Consider the following 26,369-nt stretch of genomic DNA (forward strand, 5'->3'; position numbering starts at 1 on the left):
GAACCTTGGAAGGATTTGTTTTTTGGACGCATTCAGACTTGCACACCTACCTTGGGAGGTGATTGGGTGGACAGCCCTCGCTGGATTTTTTCTTCCGCCTCTCTCAGGTCCCCTGCCTCTCCTCTCATGAGTGCCATCCTAAAAGCTTGGGGGAGCTTCAGGAACACTCTTCGAAGGGTTCTGCCCTCTACCCTTGAAGAGATTGATAGGCATCCGATCATTTGGAATGATAGTATACTTGATGAGCATGGCAGACCACTAGGCACTTCCCATTATATGCAGTGGTCTAGATGGGAGAGAGGCCCCGCCTACACAGTAGGCACTTGGAAGGCTTTTATCAGGCTACCTGAGGATCACAGGCTACACTCCGTGAGTCACCTCAGAGGGGTAGCACACAGGGTTCAACAGATAGATGCAGCCATCTCGGTGGAATGGACGATTGAGATCCCTATTACTTCGCCACTTGGATGGGAGCTTTTTCGAGGACAGCAGTTCCTCTACAGGTAATCACTCTTCGAGATCTCGGGAAATGTCACCACAATGTAAATATCCTAAAGTCAAAGTACAGTTGACCATTTATGTGATCATAATTAAAGAGTTTTATATGTGTTAATTATGGTCAAAGAGTTCTTTTAATGATCAAAGAATTAACTATAGTCAAAGATACTCGACTCTCGTCAAGTAAACCTGACCACGGTCGGGGAGACTTGGTATATTACCAAGAGGGTTAACTACGGTTAACCAGAGAACCACAGAGCTGACTACGGTCAACGAGACTTGGTTTATTGCCAAGAGGGTTAACTATAGTTAACCAAGATGTGCCAACTTCGGTTGGAGAGACTTGACTATAATTAAGGCACCTCGACCCTTGGTCAAAGCCTCTTAATTATAATCAAGAGTGTTGACTCCGGTCAACCAGAGAATAAATATAAATATATTTTTTTATATTTGTTATGTGTGCACATGTGTTCAGTGGGGACGCCCACCGTGACTTATTTGCATGCAAAGCGCTAACAATTAATGGGTGCCATGGTGGTGCGCTTTAATTAATTGTTGCAGGTACTAGGAAGAGTGATTTTCCTAAGCGCAATGGAGCCTACCAAGAGTCTAGGAGGCGGTTCGCGTGACCAAGTGCTTCCAAGACTCCAGAGTTGCCCTTAGTGGCATGTAATTAGGAAAGTAAAGTAGAAATTGACAAGTGGCTTGTTGCCAAGAAAGAGAGCCTGAGAGCTCATGTAATGAATTATTCACGTTTGAATTGGGGATGTACAGCTTCTACGCTGAACTCATGTATTCCTTCTTCTCTGAAGTAATAAAATCCTTCGGGGGGGTCTAGCCCGATTGTTGTCCTGGGCCCTAGTGTCTCTTTTGAGAGAGGGAGAGAGGGAGAGAAATGATAATGTCTCTGCTGTCTTTTACGAGTAAGGTTTCAGGAAAGATGCTCTAGTCTTTGACGTTAGGGATGGAGGTATACTCTCTAGATCCACGGATGATATTCTTCTAGAGGTTGCCTTTCAGCCTGTTAGGATTGCTGGTTTTGTGGACCATGGAGCGGGCTTGCAGTGGTACTTAGACCCTGACCCTCTGCTCTTGGCCCTGGGATCTTGGAGGTTGTGGTTATATGGAGGTACACCTATCAGGTGCTTGCAGTGGGACCCAACAGAGTGGGAGTGGATAGATCATGGGCACCGAGAGAGGGGGATTCCCTTTTTTCGTTTCATGGTTGGTAATGCCAGGAGATTTCAGCTGAGCAGTAGAGATTGGATTCCCTCCAGAGCCCCCCATTGGGATAGCTTCTTCATCACCACAGATTTGCGTAGGAATTTCTGGAGGAGGCTCTGGAAATCCCTCAGAAATAGAAAGATCACTCTTTTCTTTTGGCTTTCTATTCATGGAGGGATTGCAGTGAACCTGTGGAGATCACGATTTGGGGCTGATCCCACTTGCCCTCGCTATCATTCTGCAGAGGAGTCAGTGCGACATTGCCTTTGGGACTGTCATCAAGCGAGAATTGTTTGGAAAGGAGTTGCTCGGATACTCAGCATTTTTCATACTTGTACCACATATTCCTTTCAAAGCTTCACATGTTTCAGTGGACACCTCTTGGGAGATTTTGGCTAGCATTTCCTCTTGGCACATTTGGAGAGCCAGATGCACAAAGGCCTTGGATGACACCCAGATACACCCATCACACATGTTCACGGGTATTTGGAGTGACACGGTTCACACTTTGATAGCCATATGGGCTAGCATGCAGGGCCCTTCACGGGCAGCCTCTTCTAGGAGGACTGTATTTCTTCGAGTTTGGAGGGGTTCTCCCTTTTTCTCGAAGGTTGCTACTGGATTGAGATGGCACTATCAGCCCCAATCCTTTCTTTTTGGCTCTTGAGCTTTTCATGCATTGCATGGTGTATCCCGTATTCCCGCATGGAGCTTGCTCTAACGGTTTTCTTTAATACTTAATAGAAGTCTCTTACTGGATTGAGATGGCACTATCAGCCCCAATCCTTTCTTTTTGGCTCTTGAGCTTTAAATGCATTGCATGGTGTATCCCGTATTCCCATATGGAGCTTGCTCTAACGGTTTTCTTTAATACTTAATAGAAGTCTCTTTTTTGCCCCCCCCCCAAAAAAAAAAACTGCTCTAACGGTTAGGGGGAAAAACCTCCAATGAGAGAAAAGTGCCCCTAACCCACTTATTATTCATACATTGGTCATTGCCATGAATTATGGCAATAATTCCAACACTCCCCTCCCTCTCTCTCTCCTTCCCGCCGCCTCCTTCTTCCACCTTCTCTCCTTGGTCTTTGGCAGTAATTTTTTTAAAGGGGTCGGAGGGAGTGCATTTAGTCAGCCTTTCCGCCCGGATTGATGAATGGATCCCAATTTAGTCAACCAATTTAGGAAGAAAAGCCTAAAAGATTGGCTTTTATGTAAAAGTAGCTTTTAGGGAAAGGCCCCATGCCTCCTAGATGGATTGAAAAAGTTGTACTCAGCTTCATGCTAAAAGAAAGGCCCCATGCCTCCTAGATGGATTGAAAAAGTTGTACTCAGCTTCATGCTCTTCTCAGAGCTAGTTCTACACAGTATTTTCTATTGCAATAAAGACCATTTGTGGGGGGGGGGGGGGGGGGGCGGGGGGCTCAGCCCTTATTTCTGGACCCTAGTGATGTGTACTATCTTCTTCTCTTACTTCCAACGTCCTCTTTCTTGATGCTAATCCCTTCTTCCAATCTTGCACGCTTCTTGTGGTGTTGTACGACTGATTCCAGTGCCGTATGTTCTAGTTCTTGGCACGCGGAACCTGTTCTTGAGGGAGAGATCCTGTTGCAAACTGTTTTCCAGCCACCCGGGGCCACTACACCTACTGCGATTTGGATTTCTTGCACCTTGGACTTGCTGGGAATTGCTCTAGGAGGCATTTTCTCTGCTGCGATATGCCTAGTGCCCTGAATTTGCTACGATTTGATTCAAGAAGGGTGTTAAGGATTCGTTGGATCTATTTTTAGTGGTATCAGCCGGCAGTTTCGCTACTTTCCTTGGTGGCAACAAGGATCCAAAGACTCCCCGAACTGATCCAAATAGACTTCTGTCAAGCGCAGGATAGCTGTGTGGGATAGCAACGAGCTTGAAGCAGCTACACAGGCAAAGTCCTCTCCGTGGGATAGCAGCGAGCTTGAAGCAACCACATCAGGTAAACTCCTCTATATGAGTATTTTGGCCAATATCTCAGACTAGTGGTTGAACCATACAACCAAAAGCCATACCCCCCCATATACTTCATCACACATCGGGCCAGCTTCTGTCTTCACCCGTAAGCGTTTACCTCCTTGGAAGGAGGAAGGGTTTTGCAGTTGATTGATTTAGGCCCAACCAAGCTTGATTCAGTGGGTCCGATTTTCCATCTCCCACATCATGGTTTCAGAATGAGGCAGCTCAGTAAGAGATGCCCTATTGCACCAGATGAAGATCTAGATGAAGAATTCATAAAGGGAAGAATCAAGGAGTTCCAGTCCTTGAGAAACATACCTCGATTTCAGCACTTGTTGGAGGAAATGATGTCTCAGCACGTTCTACCTTCCCACAGAGAAGGAATCGGTCAAATATCTCCCGAATCTCCTAGGCAGCATCGTGCCTCAAGAAAGCATTCCTGAAGTTCTCCTTTAGTTCAAAGGTATTGAAAAGAGGAAGGAGTCCAAAGACTCATGGAAGACGAAGCAGAAAGCACCGACAGAGATCTCCCAACTCTAGCAAATCTTCTTCTAGTTCCTCTTCTTCTTTTTCTTCTTCATCCTCTTCATCCTGAGAGCGTTCATCTCATGGGCACAAAAAGGAGGAAGACCAGATCAAGAAGAAAGGATTTCAAAGGAGGCAAGTTCGTCAAATTTACTACTTTTGATGGGAAGTATGGGGCAAGTGAGAAAGCTTGGACTTCATCCAACAGTTCGAAATACCTTTCCAAACAGGAAATTATCAGGGGAAGTCAAATTTGAAGATAGACCAGAAGATCATGTCATAGAGGAACCGAGCCTCTGAATCAGCCACCTTATTGCATGAGTGCAGCGCAGACCGAAGAAATCATGCCACAGGTACATGATTTACTTCCTAAGGGACTCATCAAACCCAGTTCCACACCTTTCTATTCACCCGTGGTTCTCATTCAAATGAAAGATGGCTCCTATCGTTTGTGTACAGATTACAGAGCCCTCAATAAAATGACGATCAAGAATAGGTTTTCTATAGATGATATCTTGGACATATTAAAAGGAGCCACGATCTTTAGTCGCATTGATTTGAAAAGTGGGTACCATAACATAAGGATCCATCCTCAGGATGTTCATAAGACAGCTTTTTGGACCACTTTTGGATTGTATGAGTTCTTGGTGATGCCCTTCGGGTTAACCACAATGCACCAACCACTTTCAATTGCATGATGGACATGATTTTCAGACCATACATTCATTTTACAGGTACTTTCTTCGATGACATCCTTGTCTTTTCAAAGACAGAAGAAGAACATAAGGAGCACTTGGCCATCGTGTTCCAAGAACGTTGAAATCACAAAGTTTTTATAAGTGGCAAGAAGAGCGAGTTTTTCCTTGATTAGATCCACTACCTCGAGCACATTATCTCTAAAGAAGGGATTCGGATGGATCCCGCAAAGATAAAAGCTATACAAGAAAGGCAAGAGCTCACCTCTGTACATGAAGTACGTAGCTTCCTTGGTCTTTGCTCCTATTACAGATGCTTCATCAGACACTCTGCTCATATAGCAGCCCCGTTACATGATTTGACCAAGAAATCGGTAGTCTTTAGATGGAGAGAACTGCAAAGAACAGCTTTTAATACTCTTAAAGAGAAGTTATTGTGATGCATGTGAAGAGTGTGTAGGAGCTGCCCTTCACCAGGATGGTCGAGTGATAGTTTATGAGAGTAGAAGGCTACGTGACACATAAAGATTCATGGGTGTAGCGGTCATTCATGCTTTAACCATCTGGAAGCATTATCTACTTAGAGCTGACTTTAGAATCAAGACCAACCATCGGAGCCTCAGGTATTTCTTGAACTAGACAAAGATCTCCTTGTCCATGTTCCATTTCGAGATTGTTTATACTCCAGAAGCCAGGAACATGGTAGTAGATGCATTATATAGAAAGCCCCGTGTGAAAAATGTTACCATAGCTCATCACAAGGATCTCGAGGCCATGAAAGAACTCTATCTTCAAGATCTAGATTTCAGAGAAATTATGAGGAATATTCAGCGGGGGCATTCATCTAGTCAATACTCATTGAAAGATGGTTTTCTCACGAAGGATGATCACCTTTGTATGACTCAAGATATGAGAGTAGTATTGGAAGAATGTCATGCCCCTCCTTATGCAGGACATCGAGGTATTTATTCTTCTACGCAATCCCATTGAAAGATATTTCTTTTGGCCAGGGATATGTAAAGATATACACAAGTTTGTGACGGAATGTCTCACGTGCCAAAAGGTGAAGTATGATCGGCACAAAACTCCAGGACTTCTTATGCCATTGACCATATCCTAGGGACCACGGGAGAGTATTGCTATGGACTTCATCTTTGATCTCCCTAGATCTAGATACGTGAATGATGGGATATGGACCATAATTGACAGGTTTAGTAAGCAGGACCACTTCATTCCAATAAGGAAAACCATTAAGGCAGACCACATGGCAAGATTGTTTCTAGCACAGATCTTCAAAAACCATGGAACGCCTAAGTTGATTGTCACTGATCAAGACCCTAGGATGACTATATTCTGGTAGGCATTGTTTGATAACATGGGTACGAAGTTGCATTTCTCATCTTCTTTTTACCCTCAAACGGACGGACACAGTGAAAATGCAAATTCTATAGTATTAGATCTTGTAAAGTGTTATGTGTTCAAACAGAAAGCTATGGAAAGGTATCTTCCTCTTGTGGAATTTGCATACAATAATGCCCGTCTAGATGGCCATCATTGTATGTGTAGTGTCTGCCCATATACTAGCCATAGTCTGAAAGGGGTGAACCTGGGATCCATCCAATGCCTCTGTGCACTTGGCCCTCCATATATGCCACGGTGATATACTTGCTAGTATCTCCCATAAAGAGTCCACCGAATTATGCACAGCCCTGAAGGATGAGGCAGGAACATCGTCCAGAGTATGGCTCAATCAAGTGTCGTCTGATAGTTATAGCCCATGATGAGGCATGCCTGTCAAAGAAGACCTGAGGCCCCGAAAGGGAAAGCCAAGTAACTGAGCCCCAAGTCATGAAGAAGGGGAAACATGAAAAAGAATTGAAAATCCTGGCAACCCCTTCCATATAACCCTTGCTTGTCTGCAATCCCATAAACAATGTTGAATAGTCCAGGGGAAACTAGGATCAGCCCCAAGTCTGGATCTCCACAGGTTCATAGCAATTCCACCATGAATAGAAAGACAGAAAAAGAGAGTGATATTTCTATTCCTGTGGGATTTCCAGAGTCTCCTCCAAAAACTTTTCTATAGATCAGCAGAAATATGAAAGGCATCCCAATGAAGATCCTGGAGGGCCTCCAATCTCTACAACTGAGCTGACATCTCCTAGCATTACGAACTGTGTAATGAAGGAAGGGGAGACTTCTCTCTTGGTGCCCTTCGTCAATCCACTCCCATTCTCGAGTCCCATTGCAGTAACTTTATGGGTGCACCTCCATAAAGCCATAGTCTCCAAGCTCCCAGGGAAATGAGAAGAGGGTCAAGATCCGGGTACCACTCTGAAAGTCGGAACCAATCTCCACAAAGCCTACAATCCTGACCGGCTGAAATGCTCTCTCTAGCAAGATGTAATCTAAGGATATGGACAGCCTACGTCCCGAAAGTACATTAAAAACTAGGGCATCCTCATGTACATCTCGAACTGCAATAACCTAAAGTGGAATGCCCGTGCTAGAGAATCATCCAATCCACTGGCAAGGCTGCATTATTCTGCCTTTACTGCCTTTGAGATGACTAGTCATTTGAGCTTTCCAAACTTTTTGAAAGCTTTTCAAGCACCTGTTGGTAAGCTGAAAGGAAAGGAAAGAGTGGACACAAACTCAGAATTCTTGCATTACTTGCATTATGGAATGAAGAAGAGTGAGGTCCTTAAGTAGGCACCTCATACATGCTCACTGACATCACTGATGACTTCAGAGCTCCACAATCATCTCCTCAATCTGCTCCTAGATTCTCTCAATCATCCTATGTGGCTCTCCACCACCTAACTGTGCTTATGGCACCTAACTGTGCCTCTAGCACTCACACATAGAAACCAAGGTGTGCCTGAGGCATACACCTTGAGATATCCCATCAAACCCCCCCTCAAGGAAATGCCTCAGGCTATGTCAAGGATACAAATAGTCTCATAGTTTCTCATGCCATCTCATGGTGGTCAAGGATAAATCTATGGCTAGGTTCTCATGCTAGCAAGGGTTCCCTTGGGTGTAAGGTAAACAAAAAGGGATACAAAAAGACCTTCCAATGGTTATCTCCCCTACATGTACATGCACACAATGTCTGCAGGAGGTACCATGGAGCAAAACATACACATGGCCTACATCATAAGGTGACCAGAGGTGTTTACAAAACACACAAAACACAATAGTTTATTTTCATTCATTTTGGAGGACTATCCAGGCTGAGTACCTTGACATAAAAAGAGAGATCTGGAGCATACATAGAGATGATTTAAAATGCATAATCTTCATGGGATGCCTCATCTTGTGGAGGCAAAATATCCATGTCAAGGCAAGGTCTTACCACATGGGTAGTGTCTAGTGTCTTATAAGATGGTACTATGATAGAACAAGTGGATCTGAAAATCATATCCTTCAAGAGAACAATTATCTTGTCATCTCCATAGTTGTGTAGAGAAGCATATCTTAGGTATCTGACCTTCATCTTTTTCTTGTACTTGGAGTCAAATAAAAGTGCCAGGAGAGGGTAGATCTCTGGCTTTGTAGTTGCTTCCTTTTTGGCAACCATTGTTTTGGCAATCTTCAACAAGGAAGTCAGGTTGACATTTTCATCCTTTGTAGCATAACAAGACATTGCTTTATGTTTTGGCTTTTCACATATTTTGCATAAGCAAGCCATGAGAGGGTCTAACCTAGGTATTGGGCAGTGTCTTCTCTCTTATAGAGCTTAGAATAACAACTGAAATGCTTCAAAATATGAGCATTTAATGTAGCAAAGTCTTGTGACCAAATTTCAAACAATGATGCTTCTTTTTACATGCTTCATAGAAGTGGCTAAAATGAATACTTTCCAATCAAAACCAGGTCTAGCAATTCAAAACAAAACTGAAGCCACACTTGTACTGAAGTTATTGAAAGATTCAAAAAACCAGAAATGCTAGAGTAGCATTTTATGTAGCATCATCTTCAAAAACTTGTCCAAAACTGTCAAAACCAAAAGGCTGAACTTGGAGGGCTTGTAGCTCACTCTTCAAAGCAAGGAAAAGAGGGCTTTCTAAAGCAAAAGAAAGCTCATATACCAGAGAGGGTCCAGCACAAAGGTTGGACGAAATGGTGCGCACTTTTGCCCGGGGGAGTTGCTACAGGCTGAACCTGAGTTTTGACGATTTCTCCCTCGTTACTGAACCAAATGAGCTGAAAAATGGCTCAAAATCTTCGTCTTGAGGTCGCCCATCTACTCCTAAGAGGGCTCAGGCAATGGCGGAGCAGGTAGGGAGTATTGAGCAATAGAAGAAATTCGCTGTTTGGAGAATGGCAGCCAACAGAGACGTTTTTTTCTCAATTGCTTGCAGGTGGAAGTTCGCCCATACTAGAGGAGTTTCCAGCTCAGAGGGTTTGGGCAATGGTCGTTTGTAGGCGGAGAACCAAGCTCTCAAAGATTTTGGGAAGAAGGAGGAAAATGGAGAAGAAGAAGATGAAGAAGAAGATGATGATGTGGCAAAAATGGGCTCAAGGGGGATCAAAGGGCTCTAATACCATGTTGGTAAGCTGAAAGGAAAGGAAAGAGTGGACACAAACTCAGAATTCTTGCATTACTTGCATTATGGAATGAAGAAGAGTGAGGTCCTTAAGTAGGCACCTCATACATGCTCACTGACATCACTGATGACTTCAGAGCTCCACAATCATCTCCTCAATCTGCTCCTAGATTCTCTCAATCATCCTATGTGGCTCTCCACCACCTAACTGTGCTTATGGGCACCTAACTGCGTCTCTAGCACTCACACATAGAAACCAAGGTGTGCCTGAGGCATACACCTTGAGATATCCCATCAGCACCCACAATGGAGGTAGATCCCCTCTCCAAACTGGACCACTGCATATAAGGAGAGGCACTCAGTGGTCTATCATGCTCATCCAAAATGCTGCCGTTCCACATGAGTGGCCTCCTATCAATCTCTTTGCGAGAGGAAGGGGAAACCCTCCGAAGAGTACTCCTAAAGCTGGACCATGCTTTCAGGATAGTTATGAGAGGGGAGGAAGGAAATCTGAGACGGGCTGAAGTGAAGATCCATCTAGTACCATCCATCCAGCCTCCTTCCGAAGACGGTGTGCATGACTATATGCTGTGAATAAAAAAGTCCTTCCACGGCTCCTGTCCAGTAATAAGTTCCCTCACAACCATCTTGCAGAGTAAGGCCCTACACTGTAAATCTAGGTCAATTATATTGAGACCCACTTCCAAAGTGGGTAGAATAAAAGTCTCCCAAGAAACTCTAGCTGTAACATCCTCTGTGCCATCAAGTCCACTCCATATAAAATTCCTTATCGGTCTCTCAAGCTGAGTCAAGCACCCTCGTGACATAGCCCTCTCTTGAAACATGGCAAGCGTCCTCGATTTCATCTAAAATACATGTGAATATACCATCATTAAAGCATGTATTACAAACTGTCATAGCATATATGATTGTTCAGAGCCTAGGGTAGCAATCCATATACATTGCAAAAACCATCTCATAGTGACTAGTACACTGAATCATAGAAGTCCCAAGGCAGATAAACTATCACTAAGTTGTACCTCGGATGAAACATACAATGTCATCGAGTGACCTCTAGATATCTGAGCCTGTCTGTAACAAGGAGACCGAGGTTCTACCCCTCTCTTGAGCATCAGGCCATGCTCCAGACCTACGCTCTGCTGAGCCTGAATGAGCCATGACCGAAGTTGGCTCAAGCTAAAGAGTTTCCAAGTAAAGCTGAAACAACTGAGGTGTATTTGCCATATCACCCTCTTCGAGCCGCTTCGTATACAATGGTGAATGATTCCAAAACTTCACAAAGAAACTTTATCTCTGACTTTCCTTCCCTTATGTGCCAATACTTGCTCTAGAACTAAGATATCATCAAGTTCCTCATCCTCTGGCTACACACAGAAGGCATCATTTCTGGCACATCTCCCTGGAAAGGTTTGAGAAGATTCACATTTCAAGCATTATGAATCCTTCAAAGATCTGGTAGCTTCAAGCAGTAAGCTACATCACTGAACTTCTAACATACGATGCAAATCGCTTACAAAAGCATCCATCTCTTGTCACAAAGCTGGCCAAAGAAAGTTTGTACTGCTTTCACTAAAGCGTCACTTACATCGATGCCCTGCACGCTAGGCCTAAACTGCTTGTAACACCAAAGACGACCATGCATCCAAAGGAATCCATCTCTGAAAGTATAATGCATGTTGCTGTCCATCATCATAGCGCATTGCAGACCCCATCCTCTGCATACTAGTCCTTCATTACATCCAACTCAGGACTCAACACATGCTTCTCGGGCAACCTAGTCTGAGTGAGGAAAATATCTCAAGGTCTGATTATCTGTCTGCACAGTGAAATTAGCCCCTAGCAAGTAATGCTCACATGTAGAGAGAGCAAGAGCCATAGCCAGCAACTCTTTCTTGGTAGGCATCATAATTCCAAACATTAGCCTTGTGGGGAGAGGCTCTCACACCCCAATGACAATAAGCCCCTACAAGCTGTACGGCTGTTCAATACACAGCCGTGCACTGTCCCGTACATATAACCCATACAAAACCTTGCAATAACCCGTACATCCGTACACTAACGGAAGCCCGTACGGCAGCCGTATATAGCCCTTATGGGTTCCATACCAAAGCTGTCTTGAGCCGTTCATAGACCGTACATGCTCCGTACACTCTCATTTGCCATCATCCATACAACCGTACGGTACAACCACCAACACTCCGTACACCTAATGGCACCCCGTACTGCTGTAGCCCTTCATGTCTTGGATTTTCTCCCATGTATCCTTTTTTATCACCCCCTCCCCCCCCCCCATCGTACGTGACAATGGTATTTTCCCTCCAGGGTGCTCCACAAGCTACCTTACCAAAAACATTTGCATGGGCTAGCCACGTGGCAGCCCACACTTTCATTTCCCCCTTGGGCTTTAGTTGCCCCCAAGCCTTCTATGTGGTAAGCTCCAATGACCAACTTTCCCCTTGCCCCCTCTATGGGGGGTCCATTCCAATGGCCCAACCTTGGATCCTTAGGGCTTTTTGTCCCCTCTTGTTGGACCCAACCACCATTTTTGCCCCCAAGGCATTAATTGCTTAGGGCTTTCTAGCATTCCAAGCAACCTAGGACTTTGCTCCTTGCTTTCCCAGAGTCCTGCCCACATGTAGACCAACATGCATGTGCCAAAAATCACGCCCTTGTGACATTACCCGACCTGGTAGCTGAAACAAACCTCTCTTGAGTAGTATCTTTCCTACTCAGGGGAGGAAAATCCACTGGGATGCTTGGTCAATAGGAATTTTGAAAAAGGTGGAGGTAACAAACTCCTCCTCGATGCTTGCTGAATCTGTCAGTACAGAGAATGAGTTCATCTATGGAAACAGATCCGACGAATCCTAGACACCCAAATTCAAGGCACTGAGGCAGATCGCAGCAGAGAAAACGCCTCCCAAAGCAATTCACAGCAAGTCCAAAGCTTAGTGGAGGGCAGGAAATTGTTGTAGGTGTAGTGGCTCCGGGTGGTTGGAAAACAGTTCGCACCAACATCTCATCCTCAAGAACACGTTTCGTGTGCCAAGAACTAGAACATACAACGCTGGAATCAATCGTACAATACCACGAGAAGTGTGCAAGATTGAAATAAGGGATTCACAACAAGAAAGAGGACGTTGGAAGAAAGAGAAGAAGGCAATACACATCACTAGGGCCCAGAAATAAGGGCTGGACCCCCCCGAAGGTCTTTATCACAATAAAAAATACTTTGTACAACTAGCTTTGAGAAGAGCATGAAGCTGAGTATAACTATTTCAATCCATCTAGGAGGCCTTGGGCCTTTCTTTTATAGACTAGGCCTAGCAAAAAGCTAGGGCCTGCTTTCTAAAAGCTTCTTTTACATAAAAGCCAAGCTTTTAGGCTTTCTTCCTAAATCGGAGGCTTTAGGCACATTTTTAGTCTTGTGGGCTCTTGTTTTAAAGAGGCCTCCCCTTGTCCTTGCTTTAAAACCTTGTGGGACCTGATTTTTGTGCTTTTCTCCCCAATCTTAGGTCCTTTTTGCACTCTTGGATCCTACACATTGCACATATTAATTCCAACACTTTAACCCGTTAGAGGTTAGTGAAACACATGCATTCCTAGTTTCTCGGACTAATCCTAGTCCCTTGTGGGCCTCCCCATAGATCTCTTTTACCAATGCAAAGCAAAAGTAAAATAATAAGCAAAAGTAAAATAAATATGCCAAGCTGCAATTCTAGCCAAAATCTCCCAAGACATGTCTACTGAGGCATGAGCAGCTCTGAAAGGAGTGAAGGGAACATCCTGGAGGGAACAAGACTCCACTAAGTGTCGCTGTACAATGAAAGCTGGATCTGGATCATGTCTCTCGAAAAACACCTGAGGGCCAGTAAGAGATAATCAAGCCACTGAACCCCAGGTCATATAGAAAGATGTTGTATGAAAGATGCTGAAAATCCTAGCAACACCTTTCAAGATCGTCCTCGCCTGTCTGCACTCCCAAAGGCAATGCTGTATTGACTCAATTGCCATGTGACAACGAGGACAAGTAGGATCAGCTCCGAACCTGGATCTCCACAGGTTCACTACAATCCCTCCATGAATAGAAAGCCAAAAGAAAAAAGTGATCTTTCTATTCCTGAGGGACTTTCAGAGCCTACGCCAAAAGTTCTTCCGCACAATTGCGAAAATCTGAAAACTATCCCAATGTGGCACTCTGGAGGACCTCCAACCTCTACTGCTAAGCTGAAACCTTTGGGCATTTCTAACTGTGTAGCGAAAGAAGGAGAAGCTCTTCTCTTGGTGCCCCTCATCAATCCATTCCCACTCCCCTGGGTCCCACTGCAAGAACCACCATACAGCTAGAGTCTCCAAGACCCTAGCGCAAGGAGAATAGGATTAGGGTCAAGATACAACTGTGAGTCCCTGCCCCACACAGGCTGAAATGCAACCTCAAAAAGAATATCATCAGAAGATCTGATAAGTCTGCCTCTCGACTGAACATCAAAGACAAGGGTATACTCATGTGCATCCTGCAGTGCAATAATCTGTAACGGAATGTCCGTCCCTAAAAACGCTCCCCACCAAGTGGACTCTGTGAGCGGCATGTCATCTGTGTCAATCCACTCTGGTGGAATGGCTGCCTGTATCTGATGTATCCTGAGTGCATTCCCCCTGAGGTGGCCAATTGCTAAAGGTCTCTGATCCTCTAGAAGTCTCATAAAGGCCTGCCAAGCGCCTACAGTAGAAGCGGGTCCCCTCTTCCATCTAGACCACTGCATATAATGTGACACTCCAAGTGGCTTGTAATGGTCATTCAAAATTGAGTCATTCCACATGACTGGTTGCCCGTGAATTTCTTCACGAGAGGTGGGTGGAACTCTGCGAAGTGTGTTTCTGAAGCATCCCCAAGCTTTCATAATAGCAGCCATGAGAGGGAAAGGGGGAGATGTAAGATGGGATGAGGTAAAGATCCATTTGCTCTGCTATCCAACCAATCTCCCCCATGAGAAGGGGTACAAGACTGAATGTTGCGTGAGAAAAAATCCTTCTAGGGCTCTTGTCCAAGCATCAATCCACGTACTACAAACTTGCAGAGCAAGGCCATACACTGCAAGTTCGGGTCAATAATATTGAGACCTCCTTCTCCTGTGGGAAGAATGAGGGTCTCCCAAGTCACCCTGGTTACAACATCTGAGGTGCCATCTTAACCGCTCCATAGGAAGTTCTTGATAGGTCTCATGAGCTGACCGATACAACCTCTAGATCTGCACCAACATGAGCAAACAAACCAAGCAGTGGCCAATAAAACCTGGTTCACAACCACAACTCTGGATGCAAGGTCAAGTCTGGCTGAACTCCAAAAGATGAGTTTCCTCTTGATACTCTCCAACACGGGAGCGAACTGTTGTGCCGGAGAGACGCCCACCCCAACCTGGCATCCAGATACCTGACGGAGACTCCCCTTTGAATCCAAGTGAACCAATCCCCCAGACTGGAGTGTCCTCATCACTAATCCAAAAGCCATTGGATTTGTTCCAATTAATGTGTACACCTGCCGCAATGCAAAACAAATCCAATGCCGTCCTGAATGAATTCAGTGTCTGTGGAGTGGCATCCAAAAAAACAGCTGTATCATCTACCAACTCAGTATCTAAGAGATCATCCTCTTGCCTCAGAGGAAGCCTTAGCCCTACAATCCCAACTTGAGCTCTAATGTAATAGCTCATAGCCTCAACCACAAAAAGGAATAAAAAGGGGGCTAAGGAGCATCCCTGACGGACTGATCTGGTAAGTCCCCCCTGACTCCACCAATAAGAACTTGGCTGTGGGCTGATCTATAGAGGGCTGACACCCCTTTGATCCATGTATCTGAGAAGCCAAAACGAGTAAGTGTTCCCTGCAGAAAGCCCCAGTCTACCCTGTCATAAGCTTTCTCAAAGTCCAAGAGTAGATGGCCAGCTTGTGGCCATTATGCATGGCCCAATCCGAAGCCTCCCAAAATGAGAAGATATTATCAAAGATGATCCTGCCATGCACAAAACCCGTTTGCGTATCATGGATAAGATTTGGTAGAAAGGGGGCTCCTAAAGAAGGCTGATAGCTTTAGATAGGATTTTATACAAGGTACCCAGCAAGGTAATCGGTCTCCACTGAGACCCTAAATTCCTGCAACCCCACACTGGGATAGTTTTCAGATTTCCGTAGCTGGGCGGAAGAACTTTTGGCGTAGGCTCTGGAAAATCCCTCAGGAATAGGAAGGTCACTCTTTTCTTTTGGCTTTCTATTCATGGAGGGATTGTAGTGAACCTGTGAAGATCCAGGTTTGGGGCTAACCCTACTTGTCCTCGTTGTCACATGGCAGTTGAGTCAGTACAGCATTGCCTTTGGGAGTGCAGACAGGCGAGGACAATCTGGAAAGGTGTTGCTAGGATTTTCAGCATCTTTCAAACATCACCTTTCTATATGACCTGGGGTTCAGTGGCTTGGTTATCTCTTACTGGCCCACAGGTGTTCTTCGAGGGACATGTACCAGATCCAACTTTCATTGTACGACGACATTCAGTGGAGTCTTGTTCCCTCCAGGATGTTCCCCCACACTCCTTTCAGAGCTGCTCATGCCTACACGTCTTGGGAGATCTTGGCTAGCATTGCAACTTGGCATATTTGGAGAGCCAGGTGTACAGAGGCGATGGAGGTTATACAAGTTCACCCTTCCCAGACTATGGCCAGTATTTGGACTAACACAGTACACACTCTGATGGCCATTTGGGTGAGCATGTAGGGATCCTCCGGAGCAGCCACTGCCAGGAGAGTTATTTTTTTCAGAGTTTGAAGGGGATCTCCTTTCTTCTCTGAGTTGTCTTCAAGGTTGAGATGGCATTTTCAGCCTCCGCTTTGGTTCTTTATTAGCTCACTTTGAGCTGTTTTTTTCATGCATTGCATGATGTACTCCCACATTTGAGCTTGCTCTCGCGATTTTCATTCATACTTAATGAAGTAATTTTCTTGGAAAAAAAAAAAGTTTGAAGGAGAAAGCTGCCCGTCCTGCAAATGAGATACCCAGGTCCTCAACACTGTCTCTATAAGGCCTTTCTCTGCATAAAAGGAATCTGGAATCCTAACACTAGCAGAGCAGCGCCTCACATGGGGATCTGAGACCATCAATACCACTGGAAAATGATCCGAAGTGGACACCCCAGCTGCAATGCAAACAGTACCACCTCTGTCAAGGGCCCAATCATCCACATAAAATATGTCAATCCGTGCATGTATAGGCATCTACAATCTCCTGTTCGACCAAGAAAACAAGAGAGAATGTGGCTGAGTGTGAAAAGCATCATCGTGCCCAGCATCCCTGCCACTGTACTGAAAAAGGAAGGCATCCCACGCGGCTCTCTCTAGGGAGTGAATGTGACCTTCCCTACCACCCCGTTTGTCTGAGGGCATTTCAACCATGTTGAAATCGTCTTCTATAATCCAAGCATCTGCAACATGTGACCAAGAGAGCAGTTCCTTCCACAAAAGAACACGATCCCCTCTAGAATTGGGTGCATAAAGGTTTAAAAGACCAACCTTATGCCCACCAATCAAAAGTATAATCCATTGAGCTCTAGAAGGGACTATGATCCTGTGTCCAATCACCAAGGGGAGTATAGAAGAAACATAAATGCAAGTACCTCCCCTGGTGTCCAAGGCGGGTGACCAAAAAGTATGGCTTGAAAGAAGCTTACCCGACTTGGCACAATCCTTGACATCCAATTTGTGTTCTTGAATCATTGGAATGTCCATGGGACCCCCAGTACACCTAGATGAAGTTGGTTACGAATAAGCTGTTTGCCGTGGTGATGAGGTACCTCTAGCACAGGAGTGCGAAGGAGCCCTACGGAAGGAGGAGTGGAATCAATAACCCCCTTACCTTTGTTAGGTGTAGACAGACATGCAAGAGAAGAAGGGGGGTGCCACTGCATGACCTCTGTATGAATTTGCATGACCTCAGCCACGACTTTGGCATTGTTCTCAAGTAAGGCAAGGGTCTCTGGAGAAAGGTTCTCCCTAGGTGAGCGCTCCTGTACATGAACAAGGGCAAGAGCAGTCTCATCTGCACATGGAACCAAGATAAGAAAATCTCATGTATGAAGAGACGGGTCCGCAGCCCCATCAATGGTAGCCTGAGGTACTGGCTCCCCAACTATGACAAGCACCCAACGACCGAAGCAAGATGTCTGTCCACGCTGTAGAAGTACCAGGACGAGAGGCTGAAGGTCCTGGCTGTGAAGCCGAAGGTCTAGCAACGCATGAGGCGGTAGGAACTAATCATGAGGAAGGTCCAGGTCGGGTGAAGCTATGAGACGCACCCGTGGATCTTTTAGGTCTTATCTTTTTCCTTGGGCAATCTCTAGCAAAGTGCCCAAGGATCCTGCAAATCCTACACTGATCTTGTCTCCCTGCAATCTCGACTCTCTGTCTGAAGAAGGAGCCATCTGGACGTTGAAGCATAATGTGGTCATCCGAGATGTTAGGGTCAGAGACAAGGACCCTGACACGCGGTACCCCATCGGACTTGACTGCCTCTGCTACTGAAATAGGCATATCAGAGAGAAGGGATATCTCAGTAACCACTCCAAAGGCGGCTCCAATGGAATGTAGCAGTTGATGGTACACCTGAGGAAGGCTTGGAAATCTGATGAAGAGTGATGTCATCTGGCTGTCCTCCTCGACAGGATCAAACCCCAATGAAAAAGGGGTCAAAAAAATCCTCATGGAGCCCAGTGCTAACGGGCCAGCTTGCAGCACTGTACAAACTACCTCCGAGGAGTAAAAAACAATCTGGAAGAAACCTCACCGAAGTAGACGAACATCTGTGAAGTGCCCTATGAGGTGTCCAGGTAGAGTGGTGAGCATCTAGTCCCTGGCTTGTACCCTGGAAGGGTGGGACCCATGGATGCGAGCAAAGAGCGATGTCAAGCTCTCCTGCTCTGTATCTTTTTTGAGCTGTTGCGACTCGTCTTTTGAGAAAGTAATGGTTTTCGCCGCCGGTGGAAGTGGGCGAGGATTGGTTGAAGGCTGGGCCATCGTCAATCAAGGTGTGAAGGCCGACTCGAACACAAAAAGCTCCGTCCGACCAAAAGTGCTGCTAGGAATGGCTAGGAAGAGGAGAAAGAGGAAAGAAAGAGAAGAAGTAGGAGGAGGCTGAGGGAGTGAGGGCTAAGGGAGAAGAGGGTAGCAGGGAAGGAGAGGGAGAGGGTGAGGGTTAAGGGGAGGGAGGGTGAAGGGGGAAGCAGGGAGGGAGAGGGAGAGGGTGAGGGCTAAGGGAAGAAGGGGCGCAGCAGGGAGGGAGAGGAGAGTGTGTAAGGAGGGAAGGGCATGGAGGGAAGGGGGAGGAGAGGGTAGGCAGAGAGGGAGAGAGGGATAGGGAGGAGAGGGTAGGTGGAGAGGCTAGAGGCGGGTAGGGCGAAGACGCTAGGGGAGTGAGGGCGGAGATGAGAGGGTAGGCGGGGAGGGGGGCTGTACGGCCGTACGGCAAGGGGGAGGGCAGCAAGGGAGCGGGGCTGAGAGAGAGGGGTAGAGGGGAGAGGGCAGCAAGGGAGCGAGGTAGAGAGGAGAGGGCGGCGAGGCTGAGAGGAGCTATGGGAGGGAGAGGAGAGCATAGAGGGGAGAGGGAGGGATGGCCATACAGTCGTACGGCTGAGGAGGAGGAGAGGAGCAGCAAAGGTCGGGGAGGAGCAACAGCTCAACCCATCCATACTCTTCATAAAACTTATTCTTAGTTAACCAAAGTCAACATTCTTTGACCGAAGTCAATTCTAAAAAAGATTATACTTTATTTCTTGAGAGAAGTACCAAATGGTGACATCCCCTCGGCTTCTAATCAGTAGCCCTCAACTGAAAAGCTTCCTAATACAATTGCAAAACTTGAGGATATTCTGAAAAAGAAGTCCTCATCTACCCACTTGGCATCAAGTGCCGAACAGTTCTTAAACTTGACAAGGTATATGCAGATTATCTTGCCTTTAGGCCCTTTCTTTTCTATGTGGCATACAATTTGTTCTAGTTGGAGGAACTCTTCCACCTCTGGTGGTTCTTCTTGTATTGGTTCCGTGGGCCTTGGTCCTTGGTACTTCTTGAGAAGACCCACATGAAAACTATTATAAATCTTCCAGTCTCAGGTAATTCTAGTCAATATGTGACTTCATTGATGGGCCCGGTAACTCGGACAAGCCCATCATATCTAGGAGACAGCTTTGGGTATACTTTTTCCTTCTCTTTCATCTTTCTTAAACGTGCTTTTTCAAACATAAGCAACACACAGTCTCCTTCTTGGAGATTCATATCTCTCCTATGCTTATCTGCAGACTTCTTTTGCTTTTGTTGAGATCTTTCAATTGCTATCAGAACCTGGAAAAGGCTGTGTCCAAGTCTCAACATACTGATCAGCTGCAAATATCTCGTCCTTTGTTTTGAGGATAGGTGGCAGAATCACCTTTCCATAAATGACTTTGAATGGGGCTTTTCTTGTGGACTGTGAATAGTATTTGAGCCATTCCGGTGGCTTTTTGTTGATGTATTTCTGCTCTGAGCTAGCTCTTGCATTTTTTTTAGTTCTTAATAGAAGTCTCTTTCTTGGGGAAAGAAAAAGATAGCACCTCAAGGAAAAGTTAAGCACGGAGCCAATCCTTATTGTTCTTGACTTGTACAAGCGATTTGATGTAGAATGTGATGCATGCGAGAGTGTGTTGGAGTTGTTCATGAGGATGGTCATGTAGTGGCCTACGAAAGCTAGAGACACTGTGATGCTGAAAAGCATATGCAGGGAGGAGTTGCTGGCTATAATTCATGCCTTGACCATTTGGAAGCACTATCGCTTATTTCGTGGTCGAGACTGATCTCTAAAGTCTTAGGTATTTCTTGACGTAGACTAAGCTCTTCGAAAAGCATAGGAGATGGAAAATTTTTATGTCAATGTTCCATTTTCAGATTGATAATGTGCATACTCTAGGAGCGCTGAATAGAGTGGAAGATGCAAGAACATTATTTACGCGATCTAGACTTCGAGGAGATCATGCAGAGCATTCAGCAAGGCCAATCATCCAACTAGTACTCCCTTAGAGAAGGGTGAAATTTTTGGAGGAATCTCATTCACTTCCTTATGAAAGTCACTGGTGACTGAGGTATATTGAAAGATATTTCTTTTCGCCAAGAATGCAGAAGGACATCCAGAAGTTTGTAATAGAATGTCTTACTTGCCAGAAAGTCAAGTATGACAGACAAAAGTTTCTAGGACTTCGAATGCCACTTCTTGTGCCCAACCTCCATGGGTAAGTATAGCTATGGACTTTCTCTTTGATCTTCTCCGGTTAAAAAGAATGGAATGATGGAATTTGGACCCTAATTGACAGGTTTAGTAAGCAAGCTCACTCCATTCCTATCAGGAAGACCACAAGGTTGTTTTTGGCACATATTAATTTGTACGTGTAGATTTATGAAAATTTTAAGATTCAAAAGTGTACACATCCAAGAGAGAGTTATTGAATTACATGAGAAAATGTAAAAATGTAAGAATAGGGGTAATGTCTAAGAGATGTGCTTGCTTGCACATGCTATATGGGGTTTATGAAAAGTGACCTGGTAGGAGCCCTCCATGTAAACCCCTTTCATGCCCCCACATCCTTTCATAGTGGAAATTTTCAATCTTTGTTTGAAGAGTGCCTTGCTGAATTACTCTTGCTCTGCAACTTTGCTTGCTTGACTCTAGATAAGTGAAATTTTACAATAACGTTGAAATTATGAGTTCAAAGTAGACATGTGAACATAAACTTTATCACTTGTCCTACGGAGTACTAAGTTTGACATCCCTGCTCCACCATAGATTATATGGGTTATACCAATTTTTTGTAAAAAAACCTCTTAGGAAAACCTTACAAGCAATTTGAAAATCTTAAATTTGTAGGGCTTTATAAAACTTCCACGGAACAAAAGAAAAACTTGGAGTGCAAAGGGATTTCTAACGATTTACAAAAACATTGTCACGTCTTTTATGCATCAAAGCATAAATTTTTGCTCAACATTTCCGAAAAGAAACTTGGTTTAGTTCCAGAGAATCATGAATTCCAATGTGTCTTGCCTTCTCACTTCTTAAAAAAGCCCAATATCAAAATTGGGGTGTTCAATAGCATGCAATAGAAAGCCCTAGCTTCCTTTAATTTAGAAAACACACTAGGAAAGTTACGTAGCTTTCAAACATTGCGGAGCCTCCTCAAATCCAACTAGTACGAGTTTCAATAAGTTACAAGGAACGACCGTGCATTAACATGACATCCACCTTACATCGTGACTGAAAAAGATTCATGCATATGGGAACGTAGAGGGAAGAAGTTAAGCTGCTGTAAGCTGTTGAGGAGGCGGGAAAAACAGCTAAGGTCTTCTTCTATTGAAAACTGAGCCGCAATTAGGGACAAATTTAAATTCAGACAATATCCCACAATATCCAAACTTTACCTTTTCATACAAGTACGCAACTCAGTATGGGGGACAGGCGTGAAGCTTTGACTGAAGGACGTGTGGTCATAAGAAAACGAACTAAGTATAGTTCTCGATGATAATGATCTATTAAAATTCTGGAAACAAAAAGAGTGCACAAAATGCCGGTAGCCAATTGACTGAAGGAGCTCTAAATGAGGCCAGAAGTCACTCCTATCTGCAACTGAAGTAACCAGGCGCGCGCTTCGTGCGCGCTGTATATTTGCAAAAGCAAAGAAATATGCCTTTCAGGAAAAAACTAAAGGCAAAGCTAAATATGAGAAGAAGAGAAAGGGAGACACAATAACGTACTTAGCCACCCGCTCCGCTAAAACGCTCTTCTCGTAAAGCGGAATGAACATCAGCGTAAGTAGAAATACTAGCAACCTGCACCCAAAAACTTAGACAAAAGCATAAATTAACAATCTTAAGATATGGGTCTAGTTGAGAGAGGTCGTACGAAACATACATGAGGCCCCATGGGTTGGGTAGAACGAAGAGCGATAGAAACACCAAAACGAAATTGAGATGCATGGCACTGAGCCACACAACAACGGCCAAAGTGGTCTTGAACGTGTTTTTTGGTGGCGCCTTCACCACAGTGGGTATACTATCGTCTGCGGTATTGCTGTCCATGGAGCAGCTAATTGCTGATCAATCCCGTGAGACTGATCAGCTCAGTTACAAAACTCAAAAGCGTAATCCAAACGTTAATCCGTTTGGCTCGCTTTTGGATCTCGGAACATCTCCTGTAGAGGGCGCGCGTGCGCGCTCTCTCTCTCTCGCTCTCGCTCTCGCTCTCGCTCCGATAGATCTCAAACTCCTTCTAACACTTGTCGTGCCACTCGAGCAGTTTTGAGGGTGGAGCTCCTTCTAATTCGTGCTTGAACACGTAGTGTTGGCGGAGTCCTCTCGCAACCTTTCTATCTTAGATCACCCCGGCTCTCTCTCTCTCTCTCTCTGTATATATATATATACATACCGCTTCTGGCTTTCTGGGTCTGATATCTAGGGGGGGAAAAATGGTGGGCATGCAGTAGAATCCGCGAAGAGAATGTGGAGCAGCAGACAAGACGAACGTACTACGAGCTTCTCGGATGGCAGACCTTTTCTAAATCACCTCACAGTGACACACCCTCCGTTCCCCCCTTGACCGTGGTTCGCCATACCATAGTTGTTGAAATATGTCCAATCATGACAGTACAAATAGACAATGCCATTGGCAATTATCCCCTTGTACAGCAATCCCACATATAATGCCTTGGCAAGAGGAGACTTCATTATCCTGGATCCATCTTAAAGGGGATCCGGCTCCAAGGAGTGACTAGGTTTGGGGCTCATGGCACCATAAAAAGGCGACCATGTAGAATCTCAAAAATTGTGAGCTAGTTTAATCCCTGTACATTTGGAACTCCTGCTACTCCCTGACTTCCAATGTCTACTCCTCTGGGCGGCCAGAGGTGCACAGGCTCTCGTTCTCTGCCTACATGGTGACTGTGAGGGTGCGCTCCTGTGCTAGGAGATCCAAGAGGTTTTGGATTTGTCTGTCGGATCCCTCCCTGAGCCTAGCATGCTGTTCCTCGGTTTGCACCCGTCGTTCTTCCGTGGCACGAAGGCTAGATCTTCTATCCCTCTCGACCATTTATTTCTTCCTTGTACTCTTCCTGCTACTTCTATCCCCTCTCGTAATGGACCCTGCACAGTTCAAGAGCTCCTCACACAATCTTTCCTCCCCCTTTGTAGCACAATGCGAGAGCCCCTCCTCCCCTGATCTTGAAATCGTGACATATGAGAGTTCCAATTTGGATGCTCTCCAAAACTTCACCAAGGATGGTGCAAGAGGTGAACATGGAGGGGCAACTAGTCTGTCAAGGTCACAAGATTACCATCAATGAAAGCGTGATTGAAAAGGCTCTAGGAATTTCTGGAGGCAATACGCAAGCACACTTTTTCGAGAAGCAGTGGAAGAGACAGGATATTCTAGACATATACCCCAATGCTCAGATTAGTAAAGATGGTGGAGTCAAGATTTCGAGCTTGCCAACAGACCTCCAAGATGTACTGAAGAATACCCATTCACTTCTTTTCTGATACGAGAGGAATCTGCAAGTTCTGGCAGGTTCAAGCAGCAGTAGAGCAACTGAAAGGAGGTGGTGTATCTTTCTCAAGGGCGATCTCCAAGAGCGTGGTAACCAACCTGAAGAATTGCGTAGATGGCAAATCCCAATGTCATCTCAGTCCGTTGGAGTTGCAATGCACCTGATGGCATCTACCCTCAAAGGGATTTTTGACCAATACAAGAAGCAGATGTCTCAGAAGGTGACTTTTCTACAAGAGAAAGCCACCGATGCAGCAAAGGCAGCGCAACTTGAGAAAGGTCTCACGGAAGGTACAAAAGCCAAGGTAGAGGAGGCAAAAGCAAGGGCCTTGCAAGCACAAGAGCAAGCTGAGGCCACTACAAAATTGGTCGACATGGAAACGCATAGAAGAGAAGAAGTAGAGAAGCAGAGAGCTTCGATATAGACTCGAAGAAGTGAGAAATGACAGGGACATGACGGACAAGGAGCTAGAAAAGATGCGAAAGGACCTTGAAGATCAAAGAGCCAAAAAGGAGGGTCTTTACAAACGGCTCTACAACATGCAGAACGCATTGAACATTGAAAAAGACATGATGATGGAGGAGCTGAAAAGGGAGAATGCAGAAACCAGAAAGGTGATGCAGGAGGTGTGAAAGAGTTTCAACGCCAAGGATGGGGCAGAGAGTAGCCAGGGTGGAGAAGACAACGAGGCAGCTCCCCAGGCCAGGAAGGATGCAGAGAGCAACCACGGTGGAGCAAGTTCCAACCACCGTGGTAGAGCAATTTGTAGCAACCACGGTGAGGGTTGTTTTTTTGAAACGCTGTTGGAAGTCCAAAGAGCAAGCTATAATACCCTGCAAGAAGATCACGATAGATGTTTGCACAAGCTTGCCGTGCCTTTCGACAATTATGAAAAGCAGTCCATTGTCCTGCGAGATTTTCAAACTAGAGTGAAAGTCTTGGAAACCGCCCATGTTGAAAGTCTTGCTCTTTAGGAATTTACGAAAGTTTAACAAATGCTGAGGGATTTAGATGAAGCTGTTGCATAGAGTGAGCAAAAGTGGAGGAGATGAAGGAGAGCACCTGCAGCCTTAGGATGAGGGAGGAAGGAATCAAGAAGCAACTTCATCATGTATAGAGCAAGACTGTGGTATTGACAGCCGCAATAGTTAAATTGGATGCCTATCCTGCTATGCACTAGGGTCCAAAATGCATGGTCTGCCATACCCTCATCATAGATGAATGACTGTTGTATCCGATGGCCTACATGCTACCACCCTGTGCACGTTTTTTGCTTTGGAGTGTGGGTGCATACAAAATCGCTATGTAGAGAATGCCATTTTCCATTGCCCTGCCTGCTACAGCTATCTATGACGAGAAAGTAGATGCTGCAGCTCAATTTGCCATTTGGGCAAAAGATCTTAAAGACAAGGAGCTCAAATTGAAGAAGACCAAGACTGAACCTGACTGCGAGGAAAAGGAGCCTGAAAGGAGGAACTAGTCCCCTTCAGGAAAGGAGCAAGAAAGGCTGAGCCTGTAGCCAAGAAGCTCAAATCAAGGAAAGAGGAAGTAGCATGAAGGGAAGGGCTGGGCCAAAATATGAAGGAACCAGCCCCATTATGGAAAGGAGCAAGGAGGGCTGAGCTTGCAATCAAGGAGCTCAACAAGGAGTCCTTGAGATGTAATTTGAAGTAAAGGAGTCTTTGAGATTATAATCTATGTAATCTGTGTGTAATCTATTGAATTGTTAATCTTCTCCAGAGTTTACTTAGGCAATGTTTTCTCAGCTAAGTGACTAGACAGTGTCCTTTGATCCACGCCAGCGCGGTGATAATAATGAGACAAAAGATTTTAATTTGACACGTAATGTGAAGCGAAAGATTTCGATTAGATCACTAATGTGAGACTGAAAGATTTCAATTAGTGAACTACTGTACCATAAAAGATTTTGATTAGACAACTAATGTGAGATGAAAGATTTATATTAGACAACTAACATGAGACTGAAGAATGAGAAGGTTGGGCTCAATGAACTCTCTCCCTATTTAACTGTAGTACATACACAACTAAGAGCCCATTACAAAATCTAGCCCCAAAACTCTATACATCGATCCAAAATTTGTACATCGATCCACCTACTGTGAATCTATGGCATACCCAAAAGACTTTGGAATGCTTTTGTTCTATCTGAACATGATGTTGGATGGCATCCTCGCAAAAACAAACCCAGAGAAGGAGCAAAATAGCTGCAAGGAGGACATGCTTCAATGGTGGGTGTATTACTTG

The 26,369-nt window shown here is 45.1% G+C and overlaps 1 protein-coding gene across 1 annotated transcript in view; it reads right to left on the minus strand.

Moving 5' to 3' along the window:
* Positions 1-23,045, minus strand: part of LOC147898199 (diacylglycerol O-acyltransferase 2D-like) — a 47,959-nt gene extending 24,914 nt beyond the window's left edge. The window contains exons 1-2 of the mRNA XM_087379853.1: positions 22,988-23,045; positions 22,318-22,392 (exon numbers count right to left, since the gene is read on the minus strand). Coding sequence (XP_087235979.1) covers positions 22,318-22,367 — 50 coding nt within the window. The 5' untranslated portion in view covers positions 22,368-22,392; positions 22,988-23,045. The remainder of the gene's footprint in view (positions 1-22,317; positions 22,393-22,987) is intronic.
* Between the last annotated feature and the right edge of the window lie 3,324 nt (positions 23,046-26,369).

Source organism: Dipteris shenzhenensis, chromosome 9, assembly GCF_047967505.1.
Source record: "Dipteris shenzhenensis isolate YYH24624 ecotype China chromosome 9, Dip_SZ_1.0, whole genome shotgun sequence".
Taxonomy (NCBI): Eukaryota; Viridiplantae; Streptophyta; class Polypodiopsida; order Gleicheniales; family Dipteridaceae; genus Dipteris; species Dipteris shenzhenensis.